Source organism: Macrotis lagotis, chromosome 1 (genome assembly GCF_037893015.1).
Source record: "Macrotis lagotis isolate mMagLag1 chromosome 1, bilby.v1.9.chrom.fasta, whole genome shotgun sequence".
NCBI classification, from domain to species: Eukaryota; Metazoa; Chordata; class Mammalia; order Peramelemorphia; family Peramelidae; genus Macrotis; species Macrotis lagotis.
In genome coordinates this window covers 20,524,722-20,544,777 of record NC_133658.1, presented here as the reverse complement: position 1 = coordinate 20,544,777, position 20,056 = coordinate 20,524,722, and the positions used below count along the sequence as shown (strand labels likewise).

At 41.2% G+C, this 20,056-nt stretch overlaps 1 protein-coding gene across 1 annotated transcript; it reads left to right on the top strand.

Moving 5' to 3' along the window:
- The first annotated feature begins 734 nt into the window (after window positions 1–734).
- Window positions 735–14,499, top strand: LOC141512788 (uncharacterized). Its single transcript, XM_074222014.1, has 6 exons — window positions 735–1,031; window positions 5,946–6,047; window positions 7,734–8,957; window positions 9,321–9,472; window positions 10,588–10,706; window positions 13,865–14,499. The coding sequence occupies exons 1-6, from the start codon at window positions 938–940 to the stop codon at window positions 14,112–14,114; spliced, it is 1,941 nt and encodes a 646-aa protein (XP_074078115.1). The 5' UTR covers window positions 735–937; the 3' UTR covers window positions 14,115–14,499.
- The last annotated feature ends 5,557 nt before the right edge of the window (window positions 14,500–20,056 follow it).

Below are 20,056 nucleotides of genomic sequence, written 5' to 3'. Positions count from 1 at the left end.
ATAGTGGAATTCAAATCCATCCTCATACACTTACCAGTTGTAAGCAAGTCACTTTGCCCTGTTTGTCTCAGTTTCCCTATCTGTAAAATGAGCCCAAGAAGGAAATGGCAAACCACTCTAGAATTCTACCCAGAATGCACCAAATGGCGTCATGAACAAGCAAACAAGCAAACAACCAAAACAACAACAGCAATTTTTTATAAACGAGGGTAAAAGAATCAGATGGTTCTTGCCCAGAGTCATACAGGCACCAAACTGCAAAGCCAAAATTCGATATCAGCTCTTAGAAATCCAGTACTCTTCCCACTACACCAAAATGCTCAATCTAGAGGTTAGCAGCCCCACATTCACCACCCCAGATGTTGTTCCCTGCTCTCTTGCTATCTGTCCTGAGACAAAGTTTCATAAATCTTTCCTATTTGTTAGATATTTTATAAATATGGAGATTCTTCTCCAAGCAGAGGTCAGATTAGATGGTTGCCAAGTCCTCTCAAGCTCTGAGATTCTTTACAAAACCTGATTTTGACTCAGATGGTCTTGGAGACCTTGCCCCAAGGGGACTGAGATCAGGAATCAGTGTATAACTTTATTTCAGCTGTCAGTCTCTGGTTAGGAGTAAGGAAACAGACTTCTTGAAAGAATTTGACCCCTAAGCAGTTTTGAGGCAAGAGGGGAGCAGGACCTGAAACAGAAACTGTTGGGAAATTTTCTTGAGAGTCCCCAAGTTAGATGACAAACCCAACGCAATGGTTGTTGATCACAATTCTGCTGAATCAAAAGAACTGAGGGCTTGGGGGAAAGTTGGAACATAGACAGGTCATCAGCTTATAAAGGCACCAGAGTTATGTTACCATTACTTTCTGTTATTATCTCTGGGCAAACATCTTTTGAAGAAACTAGCCAGAAATAAGGATTGGGTCTAGTTCATAGGCTGGAGATGGGGGACCAGCCCATGGTGGAGATGAAAGAGCCAGTCAACCCAAATGCTCACTTCAATGAAGTTCACCAACACATCATGCTGAAGCCTCAAGGTGAGTCTATTACATGCTCTCCCTTCACTTCTCCTTTGGGATTCTCTCCTGGGCTCAGCTCATCATGATTACCCTTAGTCCCTGGGCAGCCCAGGCAGGGATAGGGGCTAAGGCAGACAGATAGGGTCTAGCACCTAGTCATAGACTGGGTGTTAAGCCCTGAATATACAAATATGAGAAAAAACAGTGGACTCTACCTTCTAAAAGCTAACATTCTGATAGGAGAAGACAATGCTTAAAAGAGGAGGGAAGAAAAGATTTCCTTATTCAGGGACATGGAGGCAAAGTCCAAAAGAATTCTTCAAGGCCTGGAGATTTCCTCAAAAACAAAGGTTTCCAAAGAAGCTCACCAATGAAGGGAGGGGTCCTCACTTGAGGAGTGGGGGAAGCTGGGAAAATTGTCTTCCTGGTAGTGGAGGCATGGGGGCAAAAGTCTGAAGGACAAATATTTCTTCATTTTTCACCAGAGGTGATGTGATTTAGTATTTAAGGTGCTGTATGTGGAGTCCAGTAGACCAAAGCTCAGATGCCATCACCAACACTTGCCCCATTGCCAACACTTGCTAGCTATGGGTGAGTTATTTCACCTCACTGACAATGAGTCTTTCAGTTCTAAATCTATGCTCCTATGAATGGTCACTAAGGCCAACACTGGTCAACCCATCCCATCCCATCCCTCACTTCTGGAACATATCTTCTACGATGCCTTAAATGACTTCTCTCCCACAGAGCTTAGATGGGGAAGGGGGAAGAAGGAGGAACACTTAGCTTTTTTGGATCTCATGGACAGTCTGTTTTGACCCCTTTTCAGAAGCCAGGAAAAAAATTAATTCATAAAATACATAAGATTTAAAAGGAAAAGGGAACAAGCTTCATGTTGAGTGTTCTACAAATACCATTTCATTTACTCTTCATAAAAAGCACTGTGAGGTATAGGGGGACAAATCTAGTACTCATTATCCTCATTTTAGAGTTGGGGAAACTGAGGCAGGAAAAAGTTAAGTGACATATCCAAGATCACACAGCTATCCAGGATCACACAGCTAGTAAGTGACCTTAACCAAATTTGAATTCAGGACTTCTTGACTCCAGGGTCAATGCTTTGCCTACTAAATCATCCAGGTGCCTCTCTCAAGAAATTGATAGATACTAGAGAAAAGAAACTCCTGATTTAGAGAATAATCCTCCTAAGGATAAGGAGTTGGACCAAGTGATTTCCTGAAGACTCATCAGACACTAGGGCCTTGACACTGGCCCTGGGCCTGTTTTACACCCTGTCCCATAAACACCCCACCCCACCCCAGCCCGTTTCCCTTCTTAGTCAAAGTCAAGCATCAGTAATGGTCAATATAGTAAATGAATATTCTAGTCCCTGACCCACCCTCAGTTCTTCAGAAAGTTCCCCAGTGTATAAAGTTATTTCAGCTGTCAGTTTTTGGTTAGGAGTAAGGGGACAGACTTCTTAAAAGAATTTGAACCCTAAGCAGAGTTTTGAAGCAAAAGGGGAGCAGGACCTGAAACAGAAACTGTTGAGGAATTTTCTTGAGAGTCCCAAGTTAGATGGTGGACCCAACCCAATGGTTGTTGGTCACAGTTCTGCTAAGTCAAAAGAACGGAGGACCTAAGGGTAAGTTGGAACAGGGACCAGGTCATTAGCTTATAAAGGCACTAGAGTTATGTTACCATTACTTCCTGCATCACTGGGGAGTCTGTTTGGTGGAATCAGACTTAGAGCTAGAAGGGACCTGTAAATCCATGGTAACCAGTGTGCTGAGAACTGGTTTTCTTTTTTCCTTTTTTTTGTTCCAATAGTGTTTTTCCAATTACACATAAAGATAATTTTCAACATTCACTTTTGTGGTTCTGAATTCCAAAATTGTCTTCTTCCCTTCCTTCTCTCCTTCACCCCAAGACAGTAAACAATTGGAAACAGTGGGGATTGGTTTTCTAATCCTTGGATAATTATATTTCAACATTCAGTTATCTCTTCCATATCACAGGTGTTGGGGTGTGGTGTCCCCACAATCTTGGAAATCCATGTAAAAATCATTGTTTGTTTCTTTGTACCAGAAAAGAAGATTGAATTATTATGGTATTTAAAGATAAAATATAATATTAGACAATACTATATTTTATGTATAATATATATATGTGTGTGTGTGTTTGGGGGGTTTTTTAAGGGGTTTTTTGCAAGGCAAATGGGGTTAAGTGGCTTGCCCAAGGCCACACAGCTAGGTAATTATCAAGTGTTTGAGACCGGATTTGAACCCAGGTACTACTGACTCCAGGGCCAGTGCTTTATCCACTGTGCCACCGAGCCGCCTGTGTGTGTGTGTGTGTGTGTGTGTGTGTGTGTGTGTGTGTGTGTGTGTTTTAATATATGAAATGTATTTCTGAGTTTCTAAATGTTTCTGTGTTGTCTGTTGGTCTTCATGTGCCACCTGCAGTTTCCACAAAACTCCCCCCAAATTCTCATTTAATGTTTTATGCCAACTCACAAGATATCAAAACTGCATTGGGGCAAGTTGTGATGTAGAAAGGATCACTACAATCTATTTGACTTTCTGCATTTACATTCTCCTACTAAGGGATTCTTCCACTGGCTTCATCAGACTAGTAATGTCTATAGACTCCTCAGAAGAATGACTTTTTTTCTATATTTGTAATAGAAAGAAATGTTAAATTTGAGTTAGGGTTTGGTGAAAATAAAGAAGCATTTTTTCCCATTCAAATTCATGGATCCCCTGTGGATCCTAGGTTAAAAACCCCCGGACTAAGTGATTTCTGAGGTCTTTTACACCTATCCTCATACTAAGGATCTTCAACATACATAAAGATATCCCTGTAATCTCCCCATTCCCCATTTCCCATGACCTACTCCACTTTGCTGCTACAAACAGAGAGGATCAAAGGTAGTATGTAGTGGATGGACAGACCACTCACTTGGCGACAAAAAGACTGGAGTCCAAATCCAACCTCAGGCACCTACTAGCTGTGTGACCCTGGACAAATCACTGAAGTCTTTTCTGTCTCAGGTTTCTTATGTATAAAATGGGCACAATAATAGCACTTGTCTCCCAGGATTTTTATGAGGTCAGAATAAGATAATATTTTAAGCACTTTACAAACCTTAAAAGACTATTAAAATACCCAATACTTTTTTCATCATCACACTGTTAATCTTATACTACTCTATAGTGTACATGAAGCTGCTCTCTCTTGTCATTCTATTACCTATCTGACCAGTTCTCCATCTCCTTTGCTGGGTTTTCAATCCAATTCATGCTCACTATCAAGTATCCCAAAGGATTCTGCCTCTTCCCCCTAGATAAAACTACACTCGCCTCTCATCAGCTCCCATGAATTAAATGATCTTGATGATTCCCAGATCTATTTAGCTAGCCCTCACCTCCCTGCTGACCTCCAGTCTCGGATGTCCAACTGCCTTTCAGACATCTTGAACTAGATGTCCTTATACTCAACATGCCCCAAATTGAACTCAATCTCCCTCCACCCAACCCCCCCCCTTCCCAACTTCCCTATTTTTCTCAAGGGCATCTCATCCTCCCAGGTCCTCAAGGTTAACAGTCTAGGTATTATCATGAACTCATGTTTTCAAGTGTAAAATGGGGATTGTAAGAGCTGTCTCTTATTCTCTGCCTCCAGTTAGTTGCAAGTCTTGTTGAATCTATTCTTGTGACATCTCTTAAATATGCCTCCTCTCATTTGACACTGTCCTCACCCTGGTTCAGACCCTCATCACCTCATGCTGGATTACTTCATTAGCCTGCTAGTGGATCTGCCTGTTTCAAGTCTTTCTCTACTCTAATCCATCCTTCATTCATCCACCAAAATTATTTCTCTAAGGCTCAGGTCCAATCAAATTACCTCCCTCCCTTACTCAACAAACACCCTGGGCTCCCTATTTGCCTCCAAGATCAAATGCACTAGCATTCAAAGTCTTTTATAAGCCTCACCAATCCCTCCCACCCTTATAATGGTCTTACCTCCAACCTTCTTCTATGTACTCTGTGAACCAGTGACATTGTCCTCCTGACTATTCCTCAGAGAAGAAGCCCTGTCACCTGATTCTGAGCATATGTAGTGGGTGAATAGACCACTTACACTTGGATTCAAGAAAACCCAAGTTCAAATCCAACCTCAGGCACTTATTTGCTGCTCCCATGTCTTGAATCTCTCTCTGCTTATCTCTGCCTTCTGGTTTCTTTCTAATCTTAAAATTCTACTTTTTTTAATTTTTGCAAAATAATGGGGTTAAGTGACTTGCCTAAGGTCACACAGCTAATAAAGTTTCACTTTAAAAAAATTCTTTTCCAATTCTCATTGATATCATTATCCCTAACTTATCCTCTCCATAGCTTGTATATAATTGTTTGTATGTTGACTCTCCCATGAATTCTGAGTATCTTGAGAGCAAGTCCTGACTCTAGCCTCTTTCAAATTTCCAGCATTTAGACATTTCCTACCTCACAGTACAGACTCAAGGAATGTTTGTTGATTGATCTTTCCAACTCTAAAGATAAGAGTTTTTTAACTTTATAAATGAGTAGTAATGTGATATAGAAATGAATGTATTCACCCTGGACCCAAGGAAACTTTCTGCCTTCAATACAAACCTGTTCGACTGGGCAAATTATTTAAGACTCTCCAAATCTCATTTCCTTCCTCTGTAAAATCAGGAATAACATGTAGTGTTTCCTTCACAAAGCTATTATGAGTATCAAATTCCAGGGATTATCATCAGGGGCATACTTCACAGTTAAGACTTGTATCTTTTCAAAGAATGATTTACTTTCCTACAACCCCAATGGATAAGAAAACAAGGAAGAGTTCTGGGGAACTGTCCAAGGTCACAGAACAAATGTTTTGCTGAGATATTCTCTCTTTCTCCAGGGCTGCACTCCAAGACCAAGGAGTCCTCATCCCTCAGGATATCAAAGATGGTTTCAGTTATTCTCATCTGTCTGATCATTGCTCTGGTGGCTACTGTTGTCTGTAAGTTGTCTGTAAGTTTGGGCCCTGCTGATCCTTCCTTGGGCACTAGATGGCTCTGCTTAGAAAGTAGAGCGCCTGGCTTGAAGTCAGAAAGACTCATTTTCCTGAGTTCAGATCTGACCTCTGATAGTTACTAGTTGTGTGACCCTGAGCAAGTCACTTAATCCTCTTTGCCTCAGTTTCTTCGTCCATAAAATGAGCTGGAGAAGGAAATGGCAAATCACTCCATTATCCAAGAAAAGTTCAAGGGAATCATGAAGAGTTGGATATATCTGAAATGTCTGAACCACAGCAACAATGACCCTCCCTTTCCCTCTCTCCTGTAAACATCCCACCCACTCCCCAGATGTGGTCTTGCCTAGGCTTCTTCCAGTCTGGGAGAACCCTTCCTCTCTCACAATGGACCATATTGTCCAACACTGAAGGAACTCGCAAAGCAAGTACTTTCCTCATTTCTCATTAAGGTCTGGAGTCCCCGGAGCATTTTAAAGCATGATGCTTCAAAGTGGTTTCAAGAGTCAGGGTCTAGATTATCTAATTTCAAATCCTATCCCATTTACTTACTAGTTGTATGGCCCTACACAAGTTTCCTAACTTTTCTATGCCTCAGTTTCTCCCCATATGTAAAGTGGAGATAATAACAGTATCTACTCCACAAATTGTGGTAAAGTTCAAATGAAATAATATATGAAAGTGCTAAGTAAATGTTAGCTATCTCTATTGGAAGAAATTTCTCTCTCATTCCTCTGTCTAATCTTTGCTAGGATTGGAACAGCTCCTTGACCTTATAATTTTCTCCTTACAATTCTTAGTATAGGCAGAATGGTGTTTCAAATTTACAAAAATAATGGTCCTTGAAGAGTCCTATAACATAGAGGATTCATAGCAAATCAATGACCCAGTGACCCAGTGACCCAGTCTCTAAACCAATAAGGCTAGAACAGAGACAGTCATTAGCCCTCAATGTTCTGCCCCTCCATTTCCTTACATAAAAATGGTGGAATTCATAGTATCTCTGTGCCTCAGTTTCCTTCTCTAAAAATGAAGTTGATTTCATTCTACATCTATGATCCTATGAACCTTCAAAGATTGTCTGTCCTAACCCTCTGCCTTTACTAATACTAACACTGATGCAAATATCCAGAGCTGAAAGGGACCAGATAGGGGACCAAGGAAAAAAAAAATCTTCCTTTCCTTGTCCTCCTTCTCCACTACTGGAGACTATGGTATGTGACCATAATTATCAGTCTAATGACCTGGGGGAAAGAAGAGACTGCTATAAGATCCTGGAGGATGAACTATCTGCTAGGTGGCCCTCAGTCAACCCAAATCCCCAGGATCATTCAGTCACCTGGTCTAAAGCACTGGTTCATTATCCAGTATAATTACAACCTCATGATTTATGAAGTTCATGAAACTGAATATGCTGCCACCAGGTGGCAGTAGTGGCTCTTTAACAGGGCCAATGAACCTGAACTCTTGCCAGGTTGCGCAACACACACACACACACACACACACACACACACACACACACACACACAGACACACACACACACACACACACACACACACACACACACACACACACACACAAACTGTGGGGGTGGGGTGATATTCAGATCCCTCAAATAATCCTAATTCATTCCAACTATCCCCCTTAACTAACCATATTCTTGCCCTCTCCAGATCTCCAAATATTCAGAGGGGAGGCAGATGGCCATTCGCTCAAATATAGTTCTAAGCACATTAGCAACTGGAGTACTGAGTTCCAGATGTTTAAAAACATCCCAGAAAATGCAAGTGCCTTAAATGCCAAGAACCTGGTGCCAGAAGGCAATTTCGATGATGCCAGTATTGATAACCAGATGTTAAAAGAAGGTCTGAAAAATGCCAATATTGAGATACAAGTGACACAAGAAAGCCTGAAGGGCATCAGTACTCAGATCCAGAGATTAAGAAGAGAGATGGAGAAGGTCAGTGCCTTCAATTCACAGACTCAAAGGTTAGATGAGCGTTTGGAAAATGCTAGCACTGAGATCCAGATAATAAAAGAAAATCTAAAGAATGTTGATACCTTAGAATCCCAGACCCAGTTGCTAAGTCATAATCTGGAAAAGGCCAGTGGAGAGATAAACAATTTAAAGAGAGACCTAGAAAATGTAAGTGTTTTATATCCCATAACTCATAAGTTACAGAGTGCTCTAGAACTTTCCAATGCTGAGATCATAATGTTAAAAACTAATTTAGAAAGAAGCAGCACCTTAAGTTCGCAGGTCCAAATGGTACAAGGCAATTTGGAAAAAAACAATGTGGAGTTGCAAAGACTGAAGAAAGATTTGGGAAAGGCCAATACTTTTCAAGCCCAGGCTCAGATATTAGGAGACAGTTTGGAAAGCTCCAATGCTGAGATCCAGGTGTTAAATGAACATTTGGAAAAGACCAATGCTGAGATCCAGGTGTTAAAAATGGGTCTAGGAAATGCTAGTGTTCAAGCACAGGCCACAAATAGTGGTCTGAACAATGTCAGTACTCAGATCCAGATGTTAAAGGGAGATCTTGTGTCTATCGGTACCTTGAAGTCAGAGGTCCAACTACTGAAAAGTCATTTGGAAAGAGCTAACAAAGAGATTCAGACACTGAAAGAAGGTCTGAAGAAGGCCAGCACCTTAGCTTCCCAGACCCAGACTTTAACCAACCAATTAGCAAAAGCAAATGATGAGATCCAGAGGCTAAAGACAGCTGCACAAAGAACAAGTCAGATTCCCGGATTGAGAAGTGACTTGAATGGTATTAATGAAGAGATAGAGAAGTTAAAGGAAAGATTATCTGGTATCAGTACTCCAAATGACGAAATCCAAGAGTTAAAAAGTCAGCTAACGGCAGTCACTCAGCAACAGAAAATGGTGCAAGGTGAGCAATAACCCAGGGGAAACAATCCTTAGTCGAGGGAGAGGAGTCCAGAGGAGACTTGGTCCTACCAAATGAGGGAGGAGAGAGAAGAGAAGGTTCTTGGGAAATTGTCCTTTGCCTGCTCTACCTTTGTCCCAGGATGACCTCACCATTGGGAAAAAGGACAGGTTTTACAGAGGGATATTTCATATTGAGAAGGCAGTAGATGGCTAGATGATCCAAGGAGAGAAAGATTCAAATTCTGAGAGAGGTTCCAAGATGAAACAAGGGACAAGATTTTGAAGTCAAGAATCTGGGAAAGATAAGATCACCCGCTCAGCATCCATCCACAAAAACCCTTCATATGTCCTATTCTTTCCCTAGAGAACCTTCTGCAGCTAATTGTCCAAGGCTGGCGCTTCTTCAAGGGGAAAGCGTATTACTTTTCAATTGATAAAAAGTCTTGGGATGAGGCTGAGAAGTTCTGTGTGTCCCACAATTCTCACCTGACCTCAGTGACCTCAGAAGAAGAGCAGGTAAGTGCCTTAAAAAGGAATTGAGAGGGGGCAGCTAGGTGGCACAGTGGATAGAGAACCGGCCATAGAGTCAGGAGGACCTGAGTTCAAATCTAACCTCAGGCACTTAATAATTACCTAGCTGTGTGACCTTGGGCAAGTCACACTGCCTTGCAAAAACCAAACAAAAAAAATTTAAAAAGGAATTTAGGGATAGCTAGGTGGTGTCGAGGATAAAGCACCAGCCCTGGAATCAGGAGGACCTGAGTTAAAATTCGACCTCAGACACTTAATAATAATCGTCTAGTTGTGTGACTGACCTTGGGCAAGTTACTTAAAAGCTAAAAAAAAGAAAAAATGGCCATCTTAAAATAATGAATTGAAATTTTCTTAGTTATAAAAGGAATTATACTAGATCACTTCTTAGATACTTTTCAACTCTCACGTCTCTGCTTTAAGGTCCTTCTAGTTTTGTCATTCTGTGATGCCTTGAACAGATTTAGTTCTTAGTAGTGTCCCCATGACAAGGGAATCAATTCCTGAAATAAAAAATGCTCTGGACTCTGGCTCTGGACAAAGTCATACAAGGACTGTTGAGAGCGGGAGTTAAGTGTACAGTAGGTAAAGGAAACAGGACTCTCTGTTCCCAAGGTCTAGGGTTTCAAGAAGGGATGTCCCAGACATCTTTTCCCTCAGTTCCTACTACAGTCGGGAAATGGGAAATCACACACACACATACATACACACACACACACACACACACACACACACACACATACATACAGATACATAGCCATGCAGATGCAATCATAGATACACCTTCTCTCATTCCTCCACAATCTCATGTGCGTTGCTACTTCAATCTACCTTCCAAGTCCCTACACATACACACACACACACACACACACATTTTATTTCTATAACAAGCATTTATTATGTTCTAGAGATCATCTTATATGCTGGAGAAACAAAAATAAACCAATCTCAATTTATATTTTATGGGGGGAATCAATATGTACAAAGATATTTCTGTCTCTGTCTCTCTCTTATCTATTCTCTCTCTAAATATATATAGCATATTTATATATCCAAAATAAATGCAGAATAATTGTGTTGGACATAATTCTTTTCTATAGGAGTTTCTGAAAAAGTCAACAAATGGAATTTATCACTGGATAGGCCTGACTGACAAAGGAACGGAAGGTGTCTGGCGCTGGGTAGATGGGACTCCTTATAACAGTATTAGGAGCAAACGGTGAGTCCAAGGTGTCTGCACAGCTCCAAGTCCTTGTTCCAGATATAAAATGGCCAGATCACTCATGGAGGGGATCCATGACACATATGTGTGTGTATGTTTCTCCCAATAATAAAGGAAGTTAGGACAAAGTTTAATTTGGGGGGGTTCAGAGAAAGTCAAAGAATATTTCTGCTTGGTCTGATACCATCTGACTTTCACAGAGATTCCACTGGAACTATATGATTTAGACATGAATTCAGGATATCTGGGTTCAAATTGTTGAAGTGGTATGGCTTTGAACACATCAATTTATGGCTCTGAGTATGTTTATCCATCTTTGAAACAGTGGGAGGGAGGAGCAGTCATAACCTCTATGTGATGGGGGTCATCAGGAGAAACCCCCACCCAATATTACAGACTCAGATACTTTTTTTTAGGTTTTTGCAAGGCAAATGGGTTAAGTGGCTTCCCCAAGGTCACACAGCTAGGTAATTATTAAGTGTCTGAGACTGGATTTGAACCCAGGTACTCCTGACTCCAGGGTCAGTACTTTATCCACTGTGCCACCTAGCCGCCCCACTCAGATACTTTCAATGAAGCTAAGGCTGTATGCTGGTCAGCATTATGTTCAAGCCCCTTGTTTAAGAGCATGGCTCCAGATTGGTCTCCAAGGCCCAGTTGGTTATCTGGGGTTAAATTAGAGATGATTTATAAATCTGGGGTTAAATTAGAGATGATTTGTAATGGGACACAAAGACCTTGTCTATTCAATAAACAGTAAAAGGAGAAATCATTTTTTACTCTCACTGTCACTTCCTCCCTTTTGAGTCCCCTTTGGGACTCCTTAGAACTCTGGCATCTTTTCCTTGGACTTTCTCATAGGAGTAGGGAAGATTTTACTCTCCTAGATGGCAGCGATGGTAGCATTATGCCCATGATAGTGAGGACATAAGCTTGCCTAGATGTGTCTGAGATCAAATTTTCAGTCCTTGGTGAATGTTTTTTCCTTGAACAAAAAAGCAACCCTGAGATGGAGGTTTCTAACCCTGGTGGAAATCTCATGAGCTCTTGGTTACTGATGATCCTTAAGAGATATTTCCTTGAAGGAGATGAACACCCAATCTATCAAAGGAGTCATATCCTAAGGACTTGAGATCCAGTCTTGGACTCACATAGTCAAACAGATGTCCTCACTGTTACCATCGTTGCTACTAAGAAAGGGAAGAGGAAAAAATCTCCATCCTACTAGGAAACTCATGGAAGAGCTGTCATAGTCCCAAGTCATGAATTCAAAAGAGGGCATGGGAGGGTAAGAGCAGATCCTATTTCTCTTTTTAAAGTCTACCAAGTGAGCAGCTCTTCTGGTTTAATAATAAGCACCAATCATCCTTGCCTCAACTCTCATCTGCCTTTCCCCTCTATGTCTATGGGATGATCAGGAGGTTGGACATTTCATATAGTGAAAGGCCAATTCACCCATAGGACTTACCCCTTTGGAACTAGAGTATAACCTCTGCTCCATGGGAAGTGCCAGCGGATTGGAGAACTCCTCTAACTACCCCCTTACATCTCCACTCCCCACATCACTAGGCTGCTGAGAAAAAAATCACGGTAGAACTTCAAGTGTTATGGAAATGTGAGTCATGTTATCAGCCAGTTATAAACTTTTATGGACTACCTACTGTATGCCAACACTGTACTTTGTACTGGGGAGACAAAGAAAGGCGAAAGACTTTACTCTCAAAGTAGCCTAATAGGAGAAACAATGTGCAAGCAACTATGTTCAGAAAACTCTAGATATGGTGGGGGGACCACTAAAAGAGGCAAGAAAATGTGGGGGAGGGATTTATGAAGGTCTCTAAATTCCAAACAGTTGACTTTCTACTTGATCCTAGAGGTTATAGGATGTCACTGGAGCTTACCAAATGGGACGAAAATATGAGGAGTGGTATGGTCAGATCTACTTTTTAAGAAGAAGGATTAAGTAGCTGAGTGGAAGATGGAGTGGGGAGAGACTTGTGGCAGGAATATCAACCAGAATTAGCTCATAATGAGGCAATGCAAGACTGAACCAGGGTAGGCACAATGTAAGAGGAGAGGTGGAGGCTCTATTTGAAAGATATTGTGAAGGTAGGAGATGGTGTTGGGATCTGAGGGTTGGGAGTGAGGAGTATAGGATGATACCTTTATTGGGAGCCTAAGTCACTGAGAGGATGGTGATGCCCTCAGCAGTAATAGCGAAGGGAGGAAGAGAGGAGAATTTTGGTGGAAGATAAATATAGGGACAGCTAGGTGGCACAGTGGATAGAGCACTAGCCCTGCAGTCAACCTCAGACACTTAATAATTGCCTAGTTGTGTGACCTTAGGCAAGTCACTTAACCCCATTACCTTAAAAAGGAAAATTTAAAAAAAGTAAGATGAATATAATTTTGGATGGTGTCAAATTTAAGATGTCCATGGGACATCCGGTTCAGGATGTACAATAGGAATTGAACATGTAAACTGGAGGTCAGGAAATATATTTGGAGCAGGATAAGTTGACCTGAAGATCAACTGCATAGAGATAATTTAATCCAAAGAAGCTGATATGAAAACCAAGTGAAATAGTATGAGAGAAGAAAAAAGAGAGAAGAGAAGAGGAAACAGAAGAGGAGGAGAAAGGAGAGGAGGTCAAAAGAAAAGAGGAGAGAAGGGGAAGAAGGGAGGACAGAGGTTTCTTCCATCAGTCAATCAATAAACATTTTTAAGTGACTATTTTATAGCAGCCTCTGGTGGGGCTCCAAAAGTCCAAACAAATGTCCCTGCCCTAACAGCACTTGCATTGAAACATGGTAAATAATATGTTTATATGTAGGTATGTATAAAACAGATTCAAAATAGAAAAGAGGTTACCTTGTTGTGTAGAGAGGCGCTAAGAGTCAGAGAGACTAGAAAAGTTATTTCTTAAATATCTTCTATGTGTATCCCCAAAGAGTAACACCAACAGTTTCTCACAGAGGAGGTCTTCAGGACAGAGTCACCACCCTATACTCTCATCCACCTTTTCCCCACTTCACCATAATCCAGGACCTTCTATGCTCAGAAATATCAATCAGATGGATCAATTTCTTTTCAATGTAGTTATAAATAAACCCAATTCTTCAACCTCCTCCAAATCAAAGATTTTTCTTTCCAGATTTTGGAACACAAATCAACCAGACAATTGGTACCATGCCAGTGGGAAACATGAAGACTGTGTCCACTCCATGGAGAAGTGGAATGACATGTTATGTAATCATCCTTACCCCTGGATCTGCAAGAAGGAGCTGCAATCAAGAGTTCCAACTTCTTCCCCATCCCCAGCAACCTCCCCAAAACAGAAAGAATTGGGCTTTGGTTTTGACATGTTAGCAGACTATTTTTTTCAAATACAAAGACATACCTAAATGCTAGGGATGTTGAACTTGGAATCATTATGACCTGAGTTTAATGCTGCCTCAGATGTTTGCTGTAGCCCTGATCAAAAGATTTAACTACTTTGTGCCTCAGTTTCTCCATCTGTAAAATGATGACATCTTTCCAGTTCTATGGTCATGATCTTAGATCAAATCAAGCCAATCAAATCAATACCACCACTGCTCACACACTTGCTCTCCCTTTTCCAGGCTCCAGTTGGTGCATACTGGCTTTTAACTGTCTTTTGATACTCACTGTTACAATATTGTACTATTATTTTCTGTTTAAAACATGCCTGTCTCATCCTGCAAGTAAACTATGAGTCCTGGCAAGGCTGACCTCAAGCCTAAGACCATGTCTGAGACTCTAAATTCATATGGTGTCTTGTTTATTCTTCATTTTTCAAAAAGGCCACTACATCAGGGAAGTGATGCCATGACAAGCACACGAATTGGATTTAAGTGAAGGAGTGCTGGGCTAAGAGACCAGTCTCATTTTCTCTTCCAGAGTCATATGGGTCCAGTGGCCAAATATGAATCAGGATGGCTGGAGATGATTCTAGATGCTGGGCAATCAGAGTTAAGTAACTTGCCCAAAGTCATACAGTTAGTATCAGAGACTGGATTCAAACTCCCATCCTCCTGATTCCACCAGTGCTCTATCCCCTGGGCCATGTCTTGTATTCATAGATAGTTAATAAATATTTGCTAATCCATTGAGCAATTGAAAATATTCCCCCAAGGCCTTCCCTCAAACATATCTCTCTTGCCTCCATTTTGGCATACCCTCAACCCTTGGAATTCTCATTTTTCCACTAATTACTTTATCTATATTAATATTTGGTCTTGAGTATAAGAAGTCCCATGTCCTCTCTCCTGATTGGCCTAGAAAGCTTGATCAGTTTCACAAGATTATGTCACAGTCATAGGTACCACCATTCCCAGAAAATCATCTCAATGATTCTGATCTTGCCTCCTAGCATCCATAGTTTATGATTCAATCTCAGCTAATTTGATTGGCTCAGGCTATTCTTGTGGATTGGAGACAATCCCTTGGCCTAGAATAGATGGACTAGCCCAAAACAATCATCAAGTTCAGAGTCATCCCAGGGAATTACTGAAAGTAACCACAAGAGACAATGACCAAACCTCCCAATCACATGGTCCATGTGGTTTTGTGAAAGCATGAACTTCATCATCTTCCCCTCACCCAGATAGTCTTAACTTGGCTTGGCTTCTCTATTGACTGGCTCCAGCATGTAGGTCTTCCCAGCACAGAACTAAGTAAGACCACAAAGTAAATTAGACTCTAGCAGTCCACTCTATTTACACATTGGAGAGTGGCTGCCTTCTTTCTTCTCCAGGGTGAGGTTAATCACCCCCCTTCCTTCCCACCTGCACCTCCCTAAGACACACACACACACACACCACACACACACACACAAACACACACACCAAGCAGGTGAGATCACAAGTTTAAGGAGTGAAGAGGTTAATCAAGATACTGGACATAGAATTCAGAATGTGGCTTGAGCTAAGCATTAGATTTGAAGACCTGAGCCAATGTCACAGATTAACCACTTAGAAGCTTTGTGATCATAAGTCCCTTAACCTCTATCATCAAATGAAAGGATTGAACTAAGTGATCCCCAAAGTCCACCTCTGTTCTAATATTCTATAAAACCACCAAACATTCCTTCTTCATAACTCCCCTATTACTGTTGAGGTCACCAATACCCTCCCAGTCACTCAGGTTTACAGTCTGGGGAGCACCCTCTCATCACTTTTACCCGCTTCCCATTAACAGTCTATTGCTGAGGCCAATTGAGTCTATATTCACAGTGCATGTATATGCCCACTTCTCTCCTCTGACAGGACCACCACAAAGGTGCAGATCAACATCACATGAGGTGCGGACTACTGTCATAATCTTCTGAGTGATAGCTCTACCTCAAGTCAACAAATATTTACAACAAGCTCCTGTTATGTGCCAGACACTAAGCAAGGTGCAAATAAAGGCAAAAACAGTCCCTGCCCTCTGAGAGTTCACATTCTAGTGGGGAAAACAACTTGGAAATTCCTAAGTTCGTACAAGTTATAGGCAGGGTAAGCTGAAGATGCTCAGAAGAAAGGAACTAGAAGCAATGGACTGGGAAAAGACCATTGGGATTTGAGATGAGACATGAGAAACGGGAAGGGAGAGAATGACAAGAATGACAAAGTAAAGAGGGAAAATGTCCTCAGCAGGGAGATGGAGAATCTTGTATAAAGCATAGCAAGAAGGCCAATATTACTGTTATCAAGGAAGAGAATAAATGTAAGATTGGCCTGGTTATGAGAGCCCTCTAGCCTCTCCCTGCCTCAGCACATTCATCCTCAGCTGCCAAAGCTGAATCAACTCCAGTAGTTCCCTATTAGCTCTAGGATCCAATATAAAATTCTTTGGCTTTTAAGACCTTTCCTAATTTGACCCTTCTCTCCTTTTCTAATCTCCTCACTCTCCTGATTACTTGGTGACCTAGAGAGACTGACCTTCTTGCTGCTCTTCCCAGGAGACATTCCATGAGAAGTCTTGCCTCCTAGCATCCTTAGAGAGTGACTCAATCTCAGCTTATTTAAGCTCTGAGCATTTTCCCAGCTGACCCCAGACCTGGAATGTTCTCTCTCCTCATCTCTACCAAGTCTCAGGTCAAAATCTCTTCAAGAAGTCTTCCAGTTCTCTTCAATTTTATTGTTCTTCCTCTGAGGTTGCGTCCAATGTTACACACACACACACACACACACACACACACACACACACAGGTGTCATATATATGATGTGTGTGCATATATATTTATATGGGTTTTATCTATACATAGTTGTTTTTGAGTTGTCTCCCAATTTGTAAGTGAGCTCTTTGAGGGTAGATTTTGCGCTTAGCATATAAAAGATATGCTACTGACTTGACCTCAGAGAAAGAGTCAGCTAGTGGGGATTGGGAGCCCTCAGCTTGTGCTTGGCTTCTTGTCTTACTCTTTTGGCCAGAGGAGGAACTTGGCAGGCCCTAGAGGGTTCAAAGAACATAGACCTCTCATTTTTCCCATCACTATCCTAGCCACATATTCTGTTTAGCTGGCAGTAGCATCTACACTGGGAGTCAAGGGCAGGAAGATACCAGTCCCCCATGCTTAAGGAAAACTTTGTGAGGATCCCAAGAATAGGAGTTTAAAACTTCCAGAATTCTGGAACTGTAATTACTTCTTTACTCTCAGTCCTCTGAAAGTGTGAGTCCACTTTCTCCTGGACTCCGTGTGTTCTTGTGAAAGAGTATGTCATATAATGAATATTCCAGCTAACTCTCCAGTTTCCATCAGTAGCTTGGTTTGGATCCCATGAAACATGTTGCTCCCTTAGTCCACTGGTGGTCCATTTTTCCACCACCATTGAGAGGAAAGCCTTTTGTTTATCCCTAATGCTTAACATGGTGTCTGACACATGGTGCTTAATAGAGGTATATTGAATTGAATTTTGGGAGAGATGTTTTATATCAAACATTCTGACTCAATAGTCACTCAACATTTATTTACTATACACTTCCAAAATCCCAGGCATGGGTGATGATAGGTGTTGTCCTGCATAATCAAAGACAAAAAATGATATCATTATGTTGGAGTCAAGAGTGGCCCAGTAGATAGAGCACTGACCCTAGAATAAGAAGAACCTGAGTTCAAATCTGGTCTCAGATGCTCTGTTACTTTCTATCTGGTTCTTCCTCTGAGGTGAAGTCAATAAGTCAGCTAGTAATTTTTATGTGATTCAGCTACATCTGTGAGGTTAAGGATGCCATAGCCAGCAACCTTCCTTATTTCTGAGCAAGGATCCTTCCATAGATGATCAAAGTCCACTCCTTCTAGCTCTGTAACCATGGACAAGTCACTTAATCCTGATTGCTTCACATTCAGGGCCATCTTCAATAGATCTGATCCCTTATCTGACCCACTGGAAGAGATGGCTCTAGAGGAGAAAGTGAGACTGGTGACTTAGCACAGTACCCCCTCACGCCAATCTGATTCATGCATTTGCCATGGTATCATTTCCCTGATGTCATAGTCTTCTTTGATAATGAAGGACAATGGTACAGTGTGTTTGTCCCACTGTGGTTGCTAGAAACAATGAGTTCAGAAGGTTCTACCACAGCTTGGGCACAAATATTCCATATGAACATTTGCTAAAAATGGTCTGGGTCATATCTTTTGATTTGGGTATGAATTGAATTTAAGTGAGGCATAGTTGTACAAAGTGTTGATCCTCTCTCTCTCCCTGAGTCATGAGTCTAGTGGTAATGTCAATGATTTGGGATACAGTGGATGATCTCAGATTCTTTGTCTAACCAAGTTTTAAGCATTTTCCAGCACCAGTCTCAGCCACTGAAATGAAATGTTCTTCATCCAACCTTTCTGGAGAGAAATTTGGAACTATGCCCAATGGGCAACAAAAATGTGTATACCCTTTGACCCAGCAATACCACTACTGTGTCTATACCATGAAGAGATGATGAAAAAGAGTTAAAAACATCACTAGTACAAAAATATTCATAGCAGCCCTGTTTGTGGTGGCAAAGAATTGGAAATCAAGTAAATGTCCTTCAATTGGGGAATGGCTTAGAAAACTGTGGTATATGTATGTCATGGAACACTATTGTTCTATTAGAAACCAGGAGGCACAGGATTTCAGGGAAGCCTGGAGGGATTTGCATGAACTGATGCTGAGTGAGATGAGCAGGACCAGAAAAACACTGTATATCCTAACAGCAACATGGGGGTGATGCTCAACCTTGAAGGACTAGCTCATTACATCAGTGCAACAATCAAGAACAATTTTGGGCTGTATCCAGATAGAAAACCATGGAGTTTACCTAGCTTGAGCAAGCCACTTAACCCCATTTGCCTTGCAAAAAAAAAAAACTTTTAAAAAAAGCAAGAAAAAGAAATGAAAAAGAGAATCATATTTATGTGCCAAATGTACCCAGTGTGTTTTTCCTAGGACAGAAAATACTAAAGGGAATGGAGGATGCTAACTAAGTTCTTACTGAGCTGCCTCTAATGTGGGCATGACAAAAAAGGCCAGAATCAGCACCAGTAAAGTTGATAGTAGTTTAGCAATTAATTTCTTTCTAAGGAACCTTGTTGGAAATAATGGGATTATTCCATTTCTTGGAGCTCCATTTTGTTGTTACAGTGGTAGATATTTAATACATAATCGTAAATGGGAAATGGATCACAGAACAATAAGATTGGGGGTTTGAGTGATCTTCCTGGGACAAGCCCACCATGCAGGACTACACCACCATTGATGTTTGTCCTTCATTCTTGAAGACGACCCTGACATCAAGGAGGTGATGCCATGACAAGCACAAGAAGTGAATTTGAGCGAGGGGGGCTGTGCTAAGTTCTCAGCTTCACTTTCTCCTCCATCTGGATAATGGCCAGAAATGAATCAAGAAGACTGGAGATGGCCCTGGATGTGAGGCAATCAGGGTTAAGTGATTTGTCCAAGGTTACACAGCAAGTCAAATGTCTGAGACTGGGGTTCAAACTCCTGCCCTCCTAAATCCAAAGCCAGTGCTCTATCTACTGTGCCACCTGGCTGCCCTATAATTATAAGGATTACATCACTTTTGATCATTTAAGTAGGAATCCTGTGGGAACTGCTGGGTTGATTGAATAGCTTGTAGGGCTTATGGTTCAGTACAAATTATGCAGAAACATTTTATTTAGCACAGGCTAGCTCAGGTCAGGGCAGAACCTGTCCTCATTAACACAAATTACTACCTCATTTTATTATTTTCCATATCTATAACCTGCCTATGAAAAGGATCTCTAGAAACTAAATTGTTATAAAATTGATTATAGAATATTCAGCTTCATTGGGTTTACATTGTGCAAGATTGAAG

Bases quoted from the DNA above. Each gene is read 5' to 3' on its own strand.
- LOC141512788 (XM_074222014.1), top strand. From the start codon at position 938: ATGGGGGACCAGCCCATGGTGGAGATGAAAGAGCCAGTCAACCCAAAT. The intron at 9,473-10,587 runs GTAAGTGCCTTA...TCTTTTCTATAG, and splicing joins TGACCTCAGAAGAAGAGCAG to GAGTTTCTGAAAAAGTCAAC. The intron at 10,707-13,864 runs GTGAGTCCAAGG...TTTTCTTTCCAG, and splicing joins AACAGTATTAGGAGCAAACG to ATTTTGGAACACAAATCAAC.